The 15,404-nt window shown below is 43.2% G+C and overlaps 1 protein-coding gene across 1 annotated transcript in view; it reads right to left on the bottom strand.

Annotated features, from left to right (window-relative positions):
- Positions 1 to 4,740: 4,740 nt before the first annotated feature.
- OR2C1 (olfactory receptor family 2 subfamily C member 1) overlaps positions 4,741 to 15,404 on the bottom strand; it is a 20,009-nt gene continuing 9,345 nt past the window's right edge. The window contains exons 2-3 of the mRNA XM_081820169.1: positions 8,525 to 8,657; positions 4,741 to 6,974 (exon numbers count right to left, since the gene is read on the bottom strand). Coding sequence (XP_081676295.1) covers positions 5,993 to 6,931 — 939 coding nt within the window. The 5' untranslated portion in view covers positions 6,932 to 6,974; positions 8,525 to 8,657 and the 3' untranslated portion in view covers positions 4,741 to 5,992. The remainder of the gene's footprint in view (positions 6,975 to 8,524; positions 8,658 to 15,404) is intronic.

The following is a 15,404-nucleotide window of genomic DNA, read 5'->3' as shown; positions in this document are numbered from 1 at the left end:
CCCCCCTCCACAGATATCTGTTGTGGTTCTTCAGTCTAAGGTGGCAGATGGGTGCCTGCAGCCAAAACAGGAGCTGGATCCCTCCAGCCTCCTGACCCCATTTTTCATTCCCCTGGGCACCTCTTCTCAGCCTCTCCTGTGAAGGGACTACCCTACCAGCCAGTGCAGGAACAGCCTGGGGAATCCTGGGACCCTCGGCTGGAGTGTGCCCATTTCACTGCTGACCTCATCACACACAATTCTCTGCTTTCCCTATTTTAGCTCCAGCCTCATAGTCCTGGTACTCATCCTTGGCTGGCTTCCTGGCAGACAGTGAGGACTGAGCAATCATTACTCTGGAGAACACAGGACCCTAGCAAGTAACCTAAGTCCCTGTAGTAAAGGTCACGCCTCCAAGAGTGAACTTTGTGCAGCCCTGCTCTGGCAGATGGAGGAAGTGACTCAGACATGCCTTGTGGGCTTGGCCATTCTTTGGCACCTCTGGAGTTTTTGCAGTTTAGATTTACTGAGTATTGCAAGTAAAGTCTGGGTTTCCTGGGAGGCCCAATGCACACTGCTACAAAAGAAGAGGAATCTGGTCTGTTTGAGATGTCTCTGACATCTGTCTCCCTCCATTTCCACTACTAACATTCTAAACAGGATTGCTGAACCTCAGCACTACTGACATCTTGGTCCAGACAGGGATTTATTGTGGATGGGTGGGTTGGGGGGGGGGGGAGGCTGTTCTGTGCATTATAGGAGACGGTGCAGCCACACCGCTGGCCTCCACCCACTAGATGTCATGAGCAACCCTGAGGTGTGACCACAAAATTGACTCCATTGTCACCAAATGCTTTTTGAGGACAAAATCGTCCCTGGTTAGGAACCCATCTAAGGACATGTCATTAGACCAGGCTGGTATGAGAGTCTTCATCTCTCCACCTAGTCTTCCTACAGAGCAGATCTGGACTTCCTGACTTTCCATGTAACTAATCCAATTGTATAACTAGTCTCTTCCAAAGCCCTGGAGACTTCCTGTTGCCTCTGAAATAAGCCAAGATCTCCAAGCTTGCAAGGCTGTCCTCGACATTCAAGGCCCTTCCAGCCTCCTTGCCCACTACCCTATGCACATTCTCCAACCAGCTCAGGTGAACCATTCCCAGGTCCTGGAACAAACAGGCTCTGGCCTTTCCAGCCTTAGTGCTTTGACCAACTAAATTTTTCCTGCCTAGAGTAATAGTCTTTTCTCAGGGTCCTATTCATTCTTTCCATAGAAAGTGAACACAAGGGGCTGCAGGTCTCCGTCTCTGCAACCAGGGGAGGAAGGGCACCTGAGCCTAGAAATGTAGAAAGAAGTAAACTTTTATGTCCTCAAGGAGAGCACCATCGAAAGGCAAGCACCCCACAGGATGAGTACTGGCACCAGCACCACCGCCTTCTTGAAGCCTCCGAATGCTCTGAACTCCTCGGCCCTGTCTCTTACTCACTCTCAAAGCGCCTTATCCTAACTCCACCTAATACCAGGATGTTTCTGGTGGGTTTTGATCACCTGTTTGGGAGCTCTCTGAGGGCAAGGGGAGTGTCTGAGTGCTCTTCTGAGGCAATAGGCCTCACTGAACAAGTGCTTCATCGGCGTAAATCTCAAGGGTAGGAGGCTCGGAACCTTTCAAAGGTCTCTCCAAGGGGAAATGCACGGACGGGTGCCCCGAAGGGAGACGGACTGGTGCGCCGGCCACCTCCTCCCCACGCCTCCCTAGAGGGGCGAGGTCCCGGCAGACGGTCACTTGGTGTCTTCGCGTCCTGGGAGGGAAGACCACAGCTGCAGGGTAGAGGGAGGAGCTGCAGCACTCAGAGCCCTCCCAACAGGAAAAGTCAGCTTCACAAACGTCACTCACCAGCCACGCCATCTTTTCCAATCCGCTGGGCCGGAAGCGCCCCGGGGCATGCCGGGACGTTCAACCGGCCTGACGCATGCGCAACGGATCAGCCCGAAATGAGCGGGGTGGAGCACGCAGGCGCATCCTAAAGGACGTTTCTGTTTCTGTGGTTTCCGCCTTCCGCTAATCGACAGTCCTCCTCACCAATGAATCGACAGGATCTTCTTGGCGTCATGCCCTGGGGCCAATCAGCGTATTTAAGAAAACGGGATCCGTGCTATGGGCGTTTGTTAACTTTCTCCTATTGGTTACTGCTCTTCTGTTGGCCAGGCGCTTCCGCTTCTTTACTGCGATGGGTTTACCTTACAACACAGGTGTTGCTCAGAGGGTTTTACAGATGTGACAGCAACAGTAGTCAAAGACTATCACGCTGTTGGTGTACTAGGCACAATTGTAAACACGTCCACACTACGTAATCCTGACAACAATCCTATGAAGTTAGTAGTATGACCTTTTTTATCCCCCAGAAGTGGAAACCAAGACCGTTTTTAAGCGACTGTAATGACAGATTTAGTGTTTCCAACCCAATGTTTTCTTCCCTATTTCAGTTTTTTAATATCCAGTGCGTACCGCAAACCATTCTCTTATTAAAAGAAAGTTTCCGCATTCCTTATTTCCCAAGCTGAACTCTCTTTCCAGAAGAAATAACTGTTACTTGTGTGTATATTTTTCTGTACCTTCCTATGCAATTTTGCCCATTTACTTTATCTTGAAGGTTTTCTATTTCAGTATGTCGACCTCACCTTTTATTTTTAGGCTGCTGCGTTTAGTCATGTACCAGAACATAGTCAATCTTCAATCATTTCCATTTTGGTGGACATTGAAATACTTTCCTAATTTTTATGTTTCTTTGTTATCCTTGATTGGAATATTCTGGATGTATTTTGAAGAGGGAGCTGATAGATTGGGATGTGGAGTTTGAGGGAAGTAACAATGCACACTCCTCTGTGGTCTCTCTGCCTTTATTCTGGCCCGTTCATCCATCCATCATTTATGAAGACACTTGTTGCCCAGTGAAGGAGTATACTGGATCAGGACATAAATGGAGGGAGGTGGGAAGTGAAATAGACTGATTAAACTCTCTATGAATGCATTCCGCTTTGATTAAATATAACACTGAGCAGTTTCCACTAAACACTCCTGCACACATTATCTATTTCATCTTTATAATGTTCCTGCCAGGTATTCTTCTCACTTTTTTTTTTTTTTTAAGATTTTGTTTATTTATTTGACAGAGAGAGACCCAGCGAGAGAGGGAACACAAGCAGGGGGAGTGGGAGAGGGAGAAGCAGGCTCCCCGCAGAGCAGGGAGCCCGATGCGGGGCTCGATCCCAGGACCCTGGGATCATGACCGGAGCCGAAGGCAGACGCTTAACGACTGAGCCACCCAGGTGCCCCTATTCTTTTCACTTTACAGATGATGGAAGGGAGTGCTGGAGAGATCAGATCTACTAGCTACCATATCTCATTATTTCCAGAGTACATAAAAATGACTCTTAGCTCCTCGTGTCATGACTTTTCTAAGTTATCTGCTGCCTCCCTACTCAGCAGAGTAACTAGACAGCTACATTGTTAGGAAAGAGAGGGAGAGAGCAGAGTGACTGTGGGAAGAAATATGGCAATTAGCTTTTTCTCCTCCAATTCCCTGTGTTTTTCTATGCCCCTAACTCCATGTTAGATTAAAAATAATCTGTATTTTTGATGGGGAGTTCTTCATTATTCCAAAGTGTTTAAGGAGGGCACCTGGGTGGCTCAGTTGGTTAAGCGACTGCCTTCGGCTCAGGTCATGATCCCGGGGTCCTGGGATCGAGTCCCGCATCGGGCTCCCTGCTCTGCGGGGAGCCTGCTTCTCCCTCTCCCACTCCCCCTGCTTGTGTTCCCTCTCTCGCTGTGTCTCTCTCTGTCAAATAAATAAATAAAAAATCTTTAAAAAAAAAGTGTTTAAGGATTCCCTCTTTATTTTCCTCTTATTTCCTCCCAAGTTATTTAGTAATTTAAATGATTTGCCTAGAGGATATGACTGTTCAGTTTCCTTGGTAGTTACAGTTCTCATAAATTAATCCACTGTCATTTTGGTTTATATATTAACATAGGAGTTTAGTCATTGTGATCCTACCTTCTGAGAACTTCATCTACTCTAAGTGTGCTGTTCAATAAAAATTTTGAACCTGAGAGTCTCTGGAGTTTGATAAATGCACCAAGATAATGCCAGTACTTGGCTAGTCCTGGAGACACACTTGAAATATTACTGAGTGGAAAACTGAGAATATAGGTCATGGCTCTGGTCTACAACTGGAAAAACCAATTCAGAAGGATTTCTAGATTTCTTTGGAGGGGGCATTATAGATATGTGGAAAAGGGGATATTTGTCACCATTTGTTTGGCATTGTCCAAGGGACAGGGTAACTCCAAAGTAGTAAACATAAAAATCGTTCATTTCACAGGGCTCCTGGGTGGCTCAGTCGTTAAGCGTCTGCCTTCGGCTCAGGTCATGATCCCAGGGTCCTGGGATCAAGTCCCGCATTGGGCTCCCTGCTCAGCAGGAAGCCTGCTTCTCCCTCTCCCATTCCCCCTGCTTGTGTTCCCTCTCTCGCTGTGTCTCTGTCAAATAAATAAATCTTTTTTTAAAAAAATCGTTCATTTCACAAATTTAGTTCATAGTGTGAAAATGGGATACTTGTGGGGCTTGTTAATTAATTCATTTCACTAAATGTTTATTGAGCATCTGCTGTGTATGAGGCATGTGTTTAGGTGCTGTGGGAGACACAAAGTACAACACTCTTTTGAAAATAGTCCTAAGATCTATTGATTTCCTTTTCTTTAGAAATGTAATTGCTAAGCAACTTACTCATATTAACCCAGTTTCTCTAAGGAAAGAGTACATGAAATGTGGTAGTAGGTATGTATTCCCATGGCAATTCTAGTAATGTGCTATATCACATATTGCATTCTAATTCCAATACCTGTGTTCCTCAAGGTGAGTCATGGTGTGCTGGACTGATTGCTGATTTCCAGGAATGTTAAGACTGAAAAACCAGATCTGGAGGCAGGGGACATGCTTTATGGAGAGAGAATCTTTCTTGGGCTCTTAAACTTGCTTAAGGAGTCTCAGAGCATCCCATAATCCACCAATCATACAGAACATATCCAAATGCTGATAGCAAATCTCATGGCTGGGACTTTGGAGGAGACAATTTAAATAAATAGGTTTAATTGAAAGGAAAATAGTCTTTCTTTTTTCTCATTAAATATTAGATGAAGCAGAAAATGGCATGTAGACATAAAGGAGAGGGTAAACAAGATGACAGAGGAACATATGGATAGGAAGTATGGGTAGACAGGGGCACCTGGGTGGCTCAGTTGGTTGAGTGTCTGCCTTCAGCTCAGGTCATGATCCCAGGGTCCTGGGATCGAGCCCTGGATCAGGCTTCCTGCTCAGCAGAGAGTCTACTTCTCCCTCTCCCTTTCCCCCTCCCCCCAGCTTGTACACACTCTCTCTCTCACTCTGTTCTCTCTCTCTCTCTCTCTCAAATAAATAAAATCTTTTTTAAAAAAGGAAGTATGGATAGACAGACTGAAATACTGAGAAGAGACAAAGAGAGATGGAGAAAGATGGGGGGATGGATAGGGTACAAAGATGAATTGAGTTTTCATTTGGTACTAATGTCTGGCTTGATTTTATGGAATAGTAGCATCATTATATAAAGATATTACAAGTGGAACTGCTTTTTAAAGTACATAATTCTCTAGAAATACAAAACAAGTAATATTCATTACATGTAATAAATACATGTGTACAACAAGGACAGTGAGCTAGGTCTGTACTAAGTCAAAAACCTCTGAGCTGTTGATGAGACACACCTAAGATCTATTGTTACCTGTAGTCCACAGGATTTTTAGTAAATAAGCATAGAATATTAGAAATAACTCTAACCATGTCTTAGCAGCTTAGGGTTGTTGGGAACATATCTTGGTTGTACTAGGTTTGGTACTCCTCATATTCATCAGGCCAGAGCAAGAATGAGAAAAGGTAGAAGAAGAAGAGGAGTTAAATGATGATGGAGTTTTCCCTTCTCTCAGCCAAGTTCTCTTCCCTTTCCCAGCAGCCTCCTTAGCGCCCCCTTTACCTCCTTGTTTCTTAGAGTGTAGATGAGAGGATTCACCATTGGCGTGACCACAGAGTAAAAGAGGGAAATGAATTTGCCCTGGTCCTGGCTGCTGGTCTTAGCTGGAAGGAGATACCCATAGATAGCTGAGCCATAGAAGAGGAATACCACCACCAGATGGGAGAGGCATGTATTAAAGGCCTTTCTCTGTCCCTCAGCTGAGCAGATCTTCAGCACAGCTTGAGCTATGTAGCAGTAGGAGATCAGGATGATGCTTAGTGGGACAGCAGTGAAGAAGGTGCAGACACTGTTGAGCACAGCTTCATTGAGACTAGTGTCTCCACAGGCCAGTTTGATCATGGCAGGCACCTCACACAGGAAGTTGTCCACCCTCTGGTGCCCACATAATGGGAGCTGCAGAGTGAACGTTGACTGGATCACAGAGTTGCTCAAGCCGCCCAACCATGCAATGGCAGCCAGCAGCCAGCACAGCCGAGGGTTCATAATGGTGGTGTAATGCAGGGGCCGGCAAACTGCCACATAGCGGTCAAATGCCATCACCACAAGCAGGATGCACTCAGTGGCCCCTAGCCAGAGGAAAACATAGAGCTGGGTCACACAGCCACCATAGCTTATGGTCTTATCTGGTCCCCATAAGTTAATCAGCATTTGGGGGACTGAGCTAGTTGTAAAAGCAAGGTCCAGGGAGGAGAGGTTGCTGAGGAAGAAGTACATGGGGGTGTGGAGTCGGGCATCCAGGCAGGAAAGCAGGATAATAGTTGAGTTCCCAAACAAGGTCAGCAAGTAAGAGAAGAGAATGACTATGAAAAAGATTATCTCCAGCTGGGGATGGTCAGATACACCCATCAGAATGAAGCCCTCCGAGAAGCTGTTGTTGGCCCCTGCCATTTTGGTTGCTCAGTCACTCGAGGAATCTGTTCAGGGAAAACCACTGAGAGAAAAGCAAGTGAAAAAACAAATTAGATAAGGCTGCTCTGCATCAGATAGGGTCTAATAGTTTTATGGGCATCATATGTAAGTACCAATTTAATTTTTGTGACTGCAAATGTTCATTGCAATCCCCAACCACTGTCAGTCCCACATGAATGGAAACTTTATTCCATCCAAATGTCAAACGTGAGTTATTACTGCAATGAGAGAAGGCCTTATGAAGAACAAAAAGATTAGAGATCTTCAGTTCAGCACAGTGATTACAAAAGGGTAGAGGGAGTTGACCATTAGAATTACATGTAGAAATTCTTAAAATACACATTTCCCCCTCCAAGGTTTTGATATGCTCATGAGAAGGGGAAGCAGACTCACTATATTTGGAAAAGCTCTCCAGAAGTTTCTAATAAATGTCTCCCCCTCTCTTCCAAATCCCTCCCATCCCTGGTGAAAACTCCTGGTCTACAAAGATGAGGTTTGAGGAAGAACATGATGAATCTACCCATTATTAGTAAAGGAAACTGGAAGATTTCAGAGGATATTCTTGATCCTTTGAGATATATGAGCACCATCCCCACATCTAAACTGTGGAGTAATTCTTAACATCTCACATACAAAAATTAGGCCTTGTTAATAATGGGCCAATAGTGTCCCTCTATCAAGTCAGGGATGATAAGGGTTTCAGAGAACTTTTTTTCCTCAGAGAACCTTTCAACCCTCCTTCAGGCCTCTACCTTATACCTCAAGTGGAGTTAACTACTTATCCTTTTCATTTAAAACCTAAGGATGCTGAGGAACTGAGTTACCATCTGAAAGTCATCTCATCTTTCTGTTCTGAAGTTCTTTCTGAAATCCGTCTCATACCTCTGTCTAGTAGAAGTGCTTCTCCTCTTGTATCCATGTAGGATTTGCTTTGTGGCAGCTCAGGGATGCCAGAATTTCAGACAGGGATCTATGCATATGGAATGGTTTTTAGCCCAGGAACAAACCAGCCAAAGCAAAAAGGGAAAAACTATATCTAGAATGGGAAACTATCGATCTCAGTCACCAGAAAGTTCAGAAGGAAATGCCAGACCAGCTGGATTCTTGGCCTAAGCTTGACAAACTCCCCAAGCTAATGTGACTATAACTTCAAGTTTGAATTCAGCAACTCAGCTGCTCTTCAGGGTGTTTTCTTCCCTCAAAGAGTCTCTTCCCTTGGTTCCTATTTCTCTCATAATTTGGGAATGTTAAATCGATCCAGCACTAATTGCATTTTAAGAGGAGCCTAGAGAGGACAATATTGAACTCAAAGGGTATGCCATTTATGGGGCAATTTTGGCAGAGGAACACCCAGATGGAGGTTGTTTGAGTACAGAATGATTTTCAGGAATGGCTTATATGATGCATAGGTGGTTCTTATCCTGGCCCGCCTGTGAATTTGATTTGAATGTTGAGGATATTGAGAAAAACAGCCAAGACCTGTGTCTCAAAGAGAATCCCAGATATTGTAATTGCCTACCTTCACCCAGTTTTCCGCCTGCTCCTCCTCTAATTCCAGAACTCTCAACTGACCACTGGTGGATTAGGTGCCACATCTGGAATTGGGGTTGGCTGCCTCCTATCATGGAAATTGCTCCTGAGTTGCTGGCAAATCTCCATTTGTGACGGCATGTTCTCAGGATCCAAGCTGCGCTTTAATATTAGCCTGAGCAATAAAAGGAAAGTGATTTATTAAAAGCAGAGAAACAAGCCCAATTCTAAATTCCCAATCCTGGTAGAGAAGTTTTTAGATATGTTTTAAGTATTTCATTTATTTGGAAGATGGTTGGCAGTGATATGCTTGAGAGCCATGTTTGTGCCTGACTCTCTTGCATGAAGTTCTAAGTTAATCTTTCTTAAGGACATGGTCAGAATGGGAAATGGGGTTTTCAGTGGAGAGTAACATTGAGGCAGAATGGCAGGTAAGAACCACAAAACAAAACAAACTTTGTCTAAACGGATGAAATCTGAGATGAAATACAGTCAAAATCTCTCCAGGTAGAAAGTTTAAGGTATTTGATCAGGTGAACAAGAATTTTATCCCCAAATCTTAGAATTCAAGAATGAGAGATAAGGGAGTTTGAATCTTAAAAGAGGTAAAATAGGACCAGTAAACCAAAAAGGTGATATAGTTCAAACTAAACTTATGTAAATTGTAATGCCTAAGGGGCATCACAGTTTAAAAATATTGAACTTTAAGAAATAGTTATAAAGAGAAATTAAGGGAATAAATGCTGTCTGAAGGGGACTTTAACTTTTGATGTTCACATCAGGGAAGACAACCAAGCTCCCTTAAAATTGATTTCTGATGCTACTGTTAGAACAAAAATCCTGGCTGTGTGGATCATGAGCCTGGCTCAGGTGGCAGCAGTTCTAATGAGCATAGGATCTCATAAAATAGAAAAGGACTAAATGTATGGCAGCATATCACATAGGTGTACCAACTGAACACCACAAACTCAGAATGGAAATGGCTGGATAAGCATGGTGTTCCAGGAATAGCTCTCCAGGCTACATCTCTCTGCAAGGTGGCAGCAGTTTACAATGGGTGTCACCAAAGGGAAAGCGGAGTGCTTGACTCGAGGACCAGGAGGGAAGCTTTCTGCCATGCAGTGCCTAGGCAGTTGCTTAGTGGAAGGTCTTACCTGATTTGCCTGATGGCTTAAAAGACATGGAGCATGTGCAGATTTTTACAGAGGAGGGAGCAGGAGGAAATAGTTTCCATGGAGAATGGCCAAGACGTTAGTTCGTTTAACAAATGGTTAAAGGGAGGTTTGGTTTTGCTTTCTCTTTCAGTTAATTTCTTCATAATAATGAGGGGATTTTAAAGATGTGTGATTGCACAACAGGTGTTTTCCTTTGAAAAGCAAAACAGGCTTAAATTAAAAGCAAGAGAAATTACGACCAGACATTTTTAGATTTCGGCACGATAAAACATGGTTAATTTCCTTGGCAAGCGAGAAAGGTGTGCCTAGAGATTTGCATGCCTGAGGACACTGGACTATAACCAAGTCTTCCATGACCTTCTCCTGTTGAAGATTCTGTTCCTAGTACTCAAGTGCACACTGAAGAATTTTGTTTTCTTTTCTTCTCATCACATTAAGAATTTCCCAGCTCCTCTCCTGGACCATTTTACAAATGACTTTGTTAAAGAGTTCCTCATTTGTAGTTTTAAAACTTCCCTTCACAGTTCAAATATTTTCGCCTCCTATCTCTTCTCTCAGCTGATGGAGAAGGTCACAAATGGGCTTGGGGCTCTAAGGCCATGTCACCTCCAGCCCTTCTTTGTGGGAAGATTCCAAAATCAGCACCTTTAAAAAGCCATTCATTTCACACTCTCTCTTTCTCTCTCCGATCCCCACCTTTGTTCCCTTTTTGCCTCTCATATACCCTGAAGTCTCTGTTAATAAAAGTCTGTGGATTGTTCAAGGAAATATACCTTTGGCTTCAGGACTCTGCCAAATCCATCACGTCGCCCCTGGTGGACCAAGTAGGAGAGAGAGGAATTAGGGAGGAGGCTGAGCTGTGCAGCTGCTCCCCTGCCCACTAGTCAGGAAGGCAGGCTTTTAACCCGGGGGCTGGCCCTGGCCATCTGAGGAGCACTGGCTCTGCTGCCTGGAAGCCCAGCTGGCTCTGGCTCATTCTGCAGAGCCCAAGGGGGCACATCCATACCCCACAGGTAATTGGCACAAAGCATTTGCGTGGCCAGCACAAGGAGAAAAGGCTGTCTCTGAAGAACCCACTCCATCTTTCACCTCAGTCCCACCCCAAAGATACATTACTAATTGAATAGTAATAAGAATAACCACATTCCGTAACTAATTACCAGTGATATTATTTTATATTTTTCAAGGTACTTTCATATGATCTAACTCAGTTTTTAAAATGCTTTCTGGGGCGCCTGGCTGGCTCAGTTGGTAGAGCATGGGACTCTTGATCTTGGGGTTGTGAGTTCGAGTCCCACTTTGGGTGGAGATTGCTTAAAAATAAAATCTTTAGGGGTGCCTGGGTGGCTCAGTTGGTTGGGCGACTGCCTTCGGCTCAGGTCATGATCCTGGAGTCCCGGGATCGAGTCCCGCATCGGGCTCCCTGCTCGGCGGGGAGTCTGCTTCTCCCTCTGACCCTCCCCCCTCTCATGTGCGCTCTCTCTCTCTCTCTCTCATTCTCTCTCTTTCAAATAAATGGATAAAATCTTTAAAATAAATAAATAAATAAATAAAATCTTTAAAATGCTTTCTATGGCAGTTGGAGCAGGTGGTCTTATCCCCACTAAATAGATGAGTGAACTGAGCAGGAAGTGATTATATGACATGCTTAGTGTTAAACAGCAGTGACTTCAGTGTTTGTTTCCTCACTGGGCATAAACCAGCCATCCTATGCAGAAGAAGTTAAGTATTTTTGACTCATCATCTGGGAGATGCCGTTCTTGAGTGTTTTTTGGGAGGGAGAGGGGAGAAGGGATTCCCACTATCTCTGGCCCTAACATAAACCATGAATCGTGGTATGAACCTTAGACACTAACACCACGCTGTGTGAAGAGCAATCACTTACAAATGATACTAAATAAATACATAAAAGGTGACTGGTAACCTAATCAAGTCATTAGATATTATGGAAGATAAATTACCCCAGAAACTGCTGACTTAGAAACCATATCATTCAAAGGACTGGTCACTGAGGTACACCGTGTGCCAGGTGCTGGTGGGGTCCAGGGGTGAGCAGGATGGGCACGGCCCCTGTTGACAGGGGCTCCCCACCCCATAGGTCTGTCTCTGGCAAGGGTCTCACAGTGATTAGCACTTCTTGCTGGCTTGTGCCAGACATTGTGCTCAACAGTTCACAAACATTATCACAATGACCACACCAGGCAGGTATTATTCCTACTTTACAAGAAACTAAGGCTCAGAGGTATTGCATAACTCATCCAAGGCAAAGAGCTAGTATATGGCAGAGTAACTTAAACTAGGTCTAATTTACTACAAAGTCCATACTCATGAAAAATCGAAGAATCTCAATGAACAAAAATAGGGAATTCAGTAAATGATGGCACCTCTATGGAATACTACACAAAATGTCATCATTGGACTCTGTAAGACTTCTCTTGTTTTGATTTAATTTAACCTTATTTTATTTACTTTTCTACTTTATGCCCAATCCCCACTCTCATTCTGCTCCACACTCATAGACACCTACTGTGTCTCATGTGGTTGACATGTTTAAGTGCCTGGGTCTAATTGTACCCTTGTAAAACATAACGTGTCTTATATATGTAAATATTTTAAATTGACATCCATGCAATTTGCCATAAATTTCATTCTATTTCTTACCTTTTAATTTCTTTTTTTCACAAGGTTCTCACTTATGTTTTAAAAGACACAACCAGGGGTGCCTGGGTGGCTCAGTCGTTGGGCGTCTGCCTTCAGCTCGGGTCGTGATCCCGGGGTCCTGGGATCGAGCCCCACGTCGGGCTCCCTGCTCAGTGGGAAGCCTGCTTCTCCCTCTCATACTCCCCCTGCTTGTGTTCCCTCTCTCGCTGTCTCTGTCAAATAAATAAATAAAATCTCAAAAAAAAAAGACACAACCATGTTGGTATGTGCCCATTTGCTTCAGTATTTCTCATACTGAATATACATCTATCATATTTTATTTTTCATTTATAGGGATGAACATACAGCCTGTCTTAATTTCCCACTACCACAAAGAATGCTGCAATGAATATTCATGTACATATCCCTTTATGGGCCTGGATGAGTGTCTATCACAGATACGTATGTATGTACATATGTATATTCTAGATGGAGATTGCTGGGCAAGAGGGATATACATATGAGCATTCTCTGATTCTGCCAATGGGTTGATGCAGTCTATGACTCCCAACAGCTAGAACTGAAGATTTCTGGTTTCCCCTCATCCTAGACAACACCTAGTATAATCACATTTTCTAATGTATGCCAATCTGATGGGTATAAAATGGTATCTCAGTTTAGTCTGCATTTCTCTGATTACCTAGTGAGGTTGAACAGTTTTTATAGATGTGTTGGCTTTTTAAATTTCTTATTCTATAAATTGTATTTTCAAATCCTCTGCCTGCTTTTAGTTTTTCTGTGTCTTGGTTTATTTGCAGTAGTTCTTAGTATAGTCTAGATAAACCTTGCCAGTTATAGACATTATAAATATTTTCCCCTAACCTATGCTGACCTTCTTTGAACAAGAATCCTTAATTTTTATATTGAATCCAATTAATAATTATCTGCCTTGAAGTTGATTTGTGCTTTTAAAAATTCTTCCCAATCCCTAATATACAAATAAATCCCATTTCATTTTCTTCAGATAGTTTTATATTTCACATTTAAGTTTTTAATTCTTTGGGAGTTCATCACTATATGTATATGAGATAGTGATCCAACTTAATTATTTTATTAAAACCCAGGGGGGGTATTTTTCCTTCACACAAAGCAAATTCAGAGACAGACAATCAGGATCTAGTGTAGTAGCAGGTCAACAATCATCAATGCAGGTTCCTTCCACCTTCCCTCTCCACCATCCTCATCAGTGGCTTCTATCCTCCAGGCTACCTGTGGTCTAAGATGGTGGCAGATGCTCTGGTCATCATGTCCCCACTTCGGCAAGGAAGGTGGAAGATGTTTTTGCTTCTTTTGGGAAGCTATCCTAGAAGTTCCATCAAATAGCTTCTCTTTACATCTCATTGATGAGGATTTAGATATAAGAATATCTAATCACAGCAAAGGCTGGGAAATGTAGTTTTCACCTGCTCACAAATATCACATCACATCATATCATATCATATCATATCATATCATCATATCATATTATGCAGCCCCAACAATGTAAGTGTTGTATTACTAAGAAATGGAGAGTGGATATTGAGTAGTCAAGCAGTAGTCCCTGCCACAAAAAGATTATTAACTTGCTTTGAAATGGCCTTCTGTACTGCTTGGATGAGCACAATAAGAATGAATTCCTTTACAATTAAAAATATCCAAATAGGGACACCTGGGTGGCTCAGTCGGTTAAGCGTCTGCCTTCAGCTCAGGTCATGGTCCCAGAGTCCTGGGATTGAGTTCCACGTCAGGCTCCTTGCTCAGCAGGGAACCTGCTTCTCCCTCTGCCTGCCACTCCCCCTGCTTGTGCACTCTCTCTCTCTCTGACAAATAAATAAATAAATAATAAAAATTAAAAATATCCAGGGCGCCTGGGTGGCTCAGTTGGTTAAGCGACTGCCTTCGGCTCAGGTCATGATCCTGGAGTCCCTGGATCGAGTCCCGCATCGGGCTCCCTGCTCGGCAGGGAGTCTGCTTTGCCCTCTGACCCTATCCCCTCTCATGTGTTCTCTCTCATTCTCTCTCTCTCAAATAAATAAATAAAATCTTTAAAAAAAAAATTAAAAATATCCAAATAAAAAAGATTTTTAATGTCTTTCAAGTTTTTATGGAGATAAAATTCACAAATTTAATCATTTTAAAGGATTAAATCCAATGACTTTTATTATATTCACAAGGTTGTACAATCATTGCCACTGTCTAGTTCCAGAATATTTTCATCATCCCAAAAGAGAATCCCTGTACCATTAAGTAGTTACTCCCCATTCTACCTTGGCCCCCATCCTCTTCCAACCACTAATCTCCTTTCTGTCTATATGGAATTGCCTATTCCAGATATTTCATATATAAGGAATCATATAATATATGGCCTTTTGGGTCTGACTTCTTTCATTTAGCATAATGTTCATCCATGTTGTAGTATGTATCAATACTAAATTCCTTTTTATGGATTAATAATATTCCAATGTATTAATATACTACATTTTGTTTATCCATTCATCAGTTGATGAACACTTGGGTGGGTTATACTTTTTAGCTATTATGAATAGTGCTGCTATGAAAGTTCATGTATGAATTTTTGCTTAGAAACATGTTTCTAATTCTTTTAGGTATATACCTAGGAGTAGTATTATGGCTCATATGGTAATTCTATGTTTAACTTTTTGAGAAACTGCCAAACTATTTTCCACAGAGGATGTACCATTTCACAGTCCCACCAGTTTCTCTGTATTTCACCAATACTTGTTATTTTTTTTCAAGATTTTATTTATTTATTTGACAGAGAGACAGCGAGAGAGGGAACACAAGCAGGGGAAGTGGGAAAGGGAGAAGCAGGCTTCCCACTGAGCAGGGAGCCCGATGCGGGGCTCGATCCCAGGACCCTGGGATCATGACCTGAGCCAAAGGCAGACGCCCAATGACTGAGCCACCCAGGCACCCCAATACTTGTTATTTTCCTTTAAAAAAATATAGCAATCCCGGGCGCCTGGGTGGCTCAGTTGGTTAAGCGACTGCCTTCGGCTCAGGTCATGATCCTGGAGTCCCAGGATCCAGTCCCGCATCGGGCTCCC

The sequence above is a fragment of the Leptonychotes weddellii genome, chromosome 5 (assembly GCF_054177405.1).
Source record: "Leptonychotes weddellii isolate Sample4059 chromosome 5, ASM5417740v2, whole genome shotgun sequence".
NCBI lineage: Eukaryota > Metazoa > Chordata > Mammalia > Carnivora > Phocidae > Leptonychotes > Leptonychotes weddellii.
The sequence above is the reverse complement of the archived record's forward strand: the minus strand, read 5'-3'. Positions and strand labels throughout refer to the sequence as shown.